Consider the following 3,440-nt stretch of genomic DNA (forward strand, 5'->3'; position numbering starts at 1 on the left):
AATGATCTTTTTCAGGCCAGAGCAGGTAAATATTTAACAGTACAGTATAACGTTGACATGGAGGAAACCATACAAGATAGGGGCCCTCATAAAATCCCTAAGCCCTTTAACTGTACTTTTTTTTTGGTGTAGTCAAGTGTTTATTCACAAGGAAACTAAGGCACTTATTACTTAATAAGACTTTAAAAGCTATGTTAGAAAATGTTAGCTAATAAATGTGGAGCCAGGTTAAACAAGCATTTAAAAAATCATTTTATTCCAGTTAAGAGGAAATAAATACATTTCAGTTATTAATAGTCCCAATTTTAATGTTTGTAGTTATTTGCATGTATCACACAAACACACAAAAAAATAAAATAAAATAAAATAAAAAAATCTGCAATTAACAATCTCACCTAGACACGTCTAGACGCCTATAACCTCAAATGGATTCTCCAAAGATTTTAATAAAGAGTCTGCCATCATATTCATCATGAACTCCTGACCCTCGTGACCCCTAATCAGCCTCAGGAATTACCAGCCCCCATAAGTTCTTATCTTGAGTTTGAGACTGATTTTGAGAGTGAGTTTTGTTCATCAGCCTTCTCTCATGAATCTTCCCTCTCTGTGATCCTGCTGTCTCTATTTTAATCCTAAATTTGTATATTTCATTTGTGAATCTGGTTACATTACCCAGCGCCACACAGAGGAGGATTATTTCCCCTTTAGAGGTTTCAGGTTTCAGCCTCTTGCCATCCAAGATTTTTTATTTGCCAGTTACATTCTACTAGCTTTTTAGTGTATTCTACTTGTTTTGTGTGAAGCCATTTAGTAACAATGTTTATTATGAAAACCACTATAAACATAAAAGTAATGTACAAATTAGACAGTGGCCATTCATTGCTTGTCAGTTTGGACCACAAGATCTGCTGTTCAGATGTTATCTGGGTGGTTATTCTCAACACAGCAGTGACACTATACAGAGTGGGATGACAGTGAGTGTAATGCAGGTATGAGTCTATGAATGATAGTGGCGTCACATGTCCATTTAACTGTTGCATTGTCATCTGATATGAAAGGAAATCCAGTCAGCACCATTCCTGTGCTGAGAAACTGCCTAATGATGAAGAGCTGGAGAGTGGCTAATAAATGTATTGCAATAGATGGGCATTGTTTCTAATATATATTTCTAATACATGTGTATTTCTAATAAAGTGGGTGGTGAATACAGTATATGTATATAACAAAGGAACAAGGACTAGGCAAGACTTTTGACATCACAGTGGCCTTGAAATGTTGTGATATGCATGCTAAACAATTTCTAAGAGAAACCGGTTAGTTCATACAAACCAACCCACTATCATGTTGAGCCTTTCAGAATAAACTAGTCTAAAATGCTTAAATTAAAATGTAGTCATGTTAGTAGATTCCTATAATCAGTTAACCACATGAGAGAGCATGAAATCTAGAACACAGCCATGACATAGCCTGATGAAGTTTTTTAAAATAACAACTACTGAACAGTTAAAGATTCAACGATATCAATGATTCAATATCTAAAAAGGAATGATTATATTACAGCTCAACATCATGACTCTCAGATATTTTAAGATTGTTTCCCCCCCAAGTGGTCAAATTCCTATTCTCAATTGGTTCAGGTAATTTTTTTTATGTTTTAACAACTTTCAACATTCTGTAAAAGCCAATCAGTGTGTGATGCTTTAAATGTTTTTAAGGCTGGGCACATGCCAGAAAGAAATGTTTATGCTATGACCTGCATAAATCTTTCAGTTTCTAATCGGAGAGGAACAGAGTGAATTTCCCTTCTACACTCTTGGTAAGTGGAGCTGAGATAATGATATTCTCTGACTTTAAGGTGTTAAAAGGTTTAAAGTTTCTTATAAACACAACACTGCCATTTCCTATACTATGGTGAAGTGTCATTCAGGACCTGTGATTAGTTGTGGTCATTAATGCATTTTCCCGAGACTCATTAATGCATGCCTAATTAAATCAGTAAAGGCCCCTCTGATGATTCAGTGATCCAGTTAGAGAAACTCTCCTATTCTAGGAAGAATGAGGGGTTTTTTTTAACTTTAATGACTGGGGACCTTTCAGAACTTGACTTTATTCTATTATACTTTGTGCATTGCTGATTTAACACCTCTGCATAAAACATCAGTAGTATGCCAGGTAAAATGAAAAATGACTAGAAACACCTCATTTCCAGTATTTGGATGGTGCTTACCTCTTTGAATTGATCCATACTGCCCTCATGTGGTATTGCTCATGTACTACTAGGATAAAGGCAGTTGGCAAGTAAGAGGACAGTGAATTCATGTCTACTGGCATTTCCACTGCTAATACCATTAGGCTGACTTTTAGTTGTGTAGCACCAGCCATAATTATGAAGACAAAGAATGTCAGTACAGCACACTTGATTAGTACGCCTCTCACATCAGGAAAGCATCATGATTCAGAATTGATGCTCTGAACATTTATCTACTGGTGAGTCACTATGACTAAAACAAAACTTTTTAAAAATCCATTGTGAATGTAGCATTTATATTGAAGTTTCTTTTTTATTTTTATATTAAATGTACAAAAACAACAGTGGACATTTACAATTGAATGAGTTCCATATCTGCCTCCGGGCTATCTGAGGTTTGGTCATAATCACGGCTGTCAGCTGTGCTTTCTGAGGACCAAAGATGTGACGCTATTACCAGTCACCCCAGCAAACTGGAAACGAGGAGTGGGCAACTCTTGCACCAAGTCAAAGCCTACAAGACAGATACACATATATCTGCACATAGCAATAACTAAAATTAAACGTAGATCAATAAGATGTCCAACACAGAGGCATTTAATAAAGTTTTTTCACTTAGAAGATTCCAGATTTGATTAATCATTTGCTATTGACCTTCAAAATTCACACAGGCACCAGTGTGTAATATCTTATATGTCCCAATCTTAAAAAAAAAAAAAGAGGTGAGCCACACAAAACTCAGTGAGCAAGTCTGGCTCAAGGTCAATGATGCTAGGTACGTGTTTCTAATCCTCACAAGACTCTCCTCTTCACTGCACTACACTGAACCTCAACACCCAAGTGGTGGATACTCTAGCTACTTTTTCATTCATTTATTTTTACATCCATTCCTATTAAGTGCATTTGAGCTACTGTACCTGGGCTGAAGATCTTCAGTAGCTGCTCTTTTGTCCAGTTGCAGGAGGTGATGACAAAGTGGCCATGTGGCTTCAGAGCAGCTCTTAGTGAAGTCACATACCGCTGTTTTGACATTTCCTGCCCTTCGGGGCTCAAGCTAATGGCATCGAAGGTGCCCTTGTCTATACACATGTCAAACCCTTTCAACTCTGGGGAAAGTGACAGAAAATCCTGCTCCTGTAATTACACATAACACAGTGCAGACACACTCAGTTTTTCTGACATGAGAAAACTG

At 36.9% G+C, this 3,440-nt stretch overlaps 1 protein-coding gene across 1 annotated transcript in view; it reads right to left on the minus strand.

Moving 5' to 3' along the window:
* Nucleotides 1-239: 239 nt before the first annotated feature.
* Nucleotides 240-3,440, minus strand: part of eef1akmt2 (EEF1A lysine methyltransferase 2) — a 10,125-nt gene continuing 6,924 nt past the window's right edge. The window contains exons 5-6 of the mRNA XM_081722245.1: nucleotides 3,166-3,382; nucleotides 240-2,762 (exon numbers count right to left, since the gene is read on the minus strand). Coding sequence (XP_081578371.1) covers nucleotides 2,665-2,762; nucleotides 3,166-3,382 — 315 coding nt within the window. The 3' untranslated portion in view covers nucleotides 240-2,664. The remainder of the gene's footprint in view (nucleotides 2,763-3,165; nucleotides 3,383-3,440) is intronic.

The sequence above is a fragment of the Electrophorus electricus genome, chromosome 10, assembly GCF_041902795.1.
Source record: "Electrophorus electricus isolate QZ-2024a chromosome 10, ASM4190279v1, whole genome shotgun sequence".
Lineage (NCBI taxonomy): Eukaryota > Metazoa > Chordata > Actinopteri > Gymnotiformes > Gymnotidae > Electrophorus > Electrophorus electricus.